This window comes from Nerophis ophidion, linkage group LG22 (assembly GCF_033978795.1).
Source record: "Nerophis ophidion isolate RoL-2023_Sa linkage group LG22, RoL_Noph_v1.0, whole genome shotgun sequence".
In the NCBI taxonomy this organism is placed as follows: Eukaryota; Metazoa; Chordata; class Actinopteri; order Syngnathiformes; family Syngnathidae; genus Nerophis; species Nerophis ophidion.
The window spans coordinates 19025792-19027678 of NC_084632.1; the positions used below are offsets into that span (position 1 = coordinate 19025792).

Genomic DNA, 1887 nt, shown 5'->3' on the forward strand with positions numbered 1-1887 from the left:
CTCAGCAAACTTGTGGACACAAAACCAAAAACTTGGGTCGAGTATCTAGATGCCATTATGTTTGGGCTCCGAACCAAAAAGCAAATTACGACGTCATACTCCCCTTTTTTTCAATGTTTGAGAGAGAGTCCCGCTACCCATCAGAGGTCCCTGATCACCACAGGGTTAGTGAAGAAATCCTACCATGATTCAGTTACGAGTTTCAATAGAAGCTCTGCTCTGTAAATGCAACCGGAAACAGTGTTAATGCAAAGGCAAACAAGCTACACTGTCTCCTGTGAAAAACATATGAAAAAAAATCCTGCAAAATACTTTTTTGTTCACAGTTGGACAGCAGTGTTGAGGCCATTGTGGGAGAGGAAGCTCTGGAGGAGGACATTGAGCAACTGGAGAGCGTGAGGGATATTGTGCTCAGCAATGTGGCAAAGCAGCAGGAGAGCTCCAGGCTGACAACAGGTGCACCAAAGGCAAATCTCAAAGTTGGAGAGCAGGTCTGGCGGCAGAACGTCAGGAACCAGGAGAGGAAGGGTGGGAAGTTGGAGGCAAACTTCCTGGGCCCGTATACAATAACAGCACTGGAGGGCAAAAGTGCAGATCTGGAAGGAAAAAATGGTGCAGTTTTCCGGAGGGGGAACATTGACCACCTCGTCAAGGTGAGGCATGAAGTGCAGCGTATACCTCATAAAATAGAATCTTCTACACCACTTCAGACACCCGCTGCTTCATATCCAGCCAAGACACACCACCCAACCGTCATTTGTCTGAAGACACACCGCCCCACTGTCATTTGTCTGGCCAAATCCACCATAACAGCACCTCCAGCTGCACCAGCCTCCTCACCTCCACCTCCACCAGCCTCCTCACCTCCACCTCCGCCAGCCTCCTCACCTCCACCTCCGCCAGCCTCCTCACCTCCACCTCCGCCAGCCTCCTCACCTCCACCTCCGCCAGCCTCCTCACCTCCACCTCCGCCAGCCTCCTCACCTCCACCTCCGCCAGCCTCCTCACCTCCACCTGCGCCAGCCTCCTCACCTCCACCTGCGCCAGCCTCCTCACCTCCACCTCTGCCAGCCTCCTCACCTCCACCTCTGCCAGCCTCCTCACCTCCATCTCTGCCAGCCTCCTCACCTCCACCTCCGCCAGCCTCCTCACCTCCAGCTGCACCAGCCTCCTCACCTCCACCTCCGCCAGCCTCCTCACCTCCAGCTGCACCAGCCTCCTCACCTCCACCTCCTCACCTCCACCTCCGCCAGCCTCCTCACCTCCAGCTGCACCAGCCTCCTGACCTCCACCTCCGCCAGCCTCCTCACCTCCACCTCCGCCAGCCTCCTCACCTCTAGCTGCTTGTTTTGGAGAGGTAGAGGAAAAAACTCCAAAATACAAAAAAACTTCAATCCAAATATGTAAGTTTTTTTTCATTCTGTGCTTATTACACAGTTGGAAAAAAAATTATGGGCGTAAAGCTTGTTACTCTTTTGTTGTCGATCCAATGGCATTCTCCATCCTTGTGGGAATAATTAATTGTATTATCTTCGACCCAACTCTCTCCTTTGAGTCACACATTAAAAGCGTTACTAAAACGGCCTTCTTTCATCTCCGTAATATCGCTAAAATTCGCTCCATTTTGTCCACTAAAGACGCCGAGATCATTATCCATGCGTTTGTTACGTCTCGTCTCGATTACTGTAACGTATTATTTTCGGGTCTCCCCATGTCTAGCATTAAAAGATTACAGATGGTACAAAATGCGGCTGCTAGACTTTGGCAAGAACAAGAAAGTTTGATCATATTACGCCTGTACTGGCTCACCTGCACTGGCTTCCTGTGCACTTAAGATGTGACTTTAAGGTTTTACTAATTACGTATAAAATACTACACGGTCTAGCT

The 1887-nt window shown here is 50.7% G+C and overlaps 1 protein-coding gene across 1 annotated transcript; it reads left to right on the forward strand.

The window, feature by feature from the left end:
• Positions 1-1340, forward strand: LOC133540960 (uncharacterized). Its single transcript, XM_061884046.1, has 3 exons — positions 1-164; positions 327-830; positions 1269-1340. The coding sequence occupies exons 1-3, from the start codon at positions 114-116 to the stop codon at positions 1338-1340; spliced, it is 627 nt and encodes a 208-aa protein (XP_061740030.1). The 5' UTR covers positions 1-113.
• Positions 1341-1887: the final 547 nt, after the last annotated feature.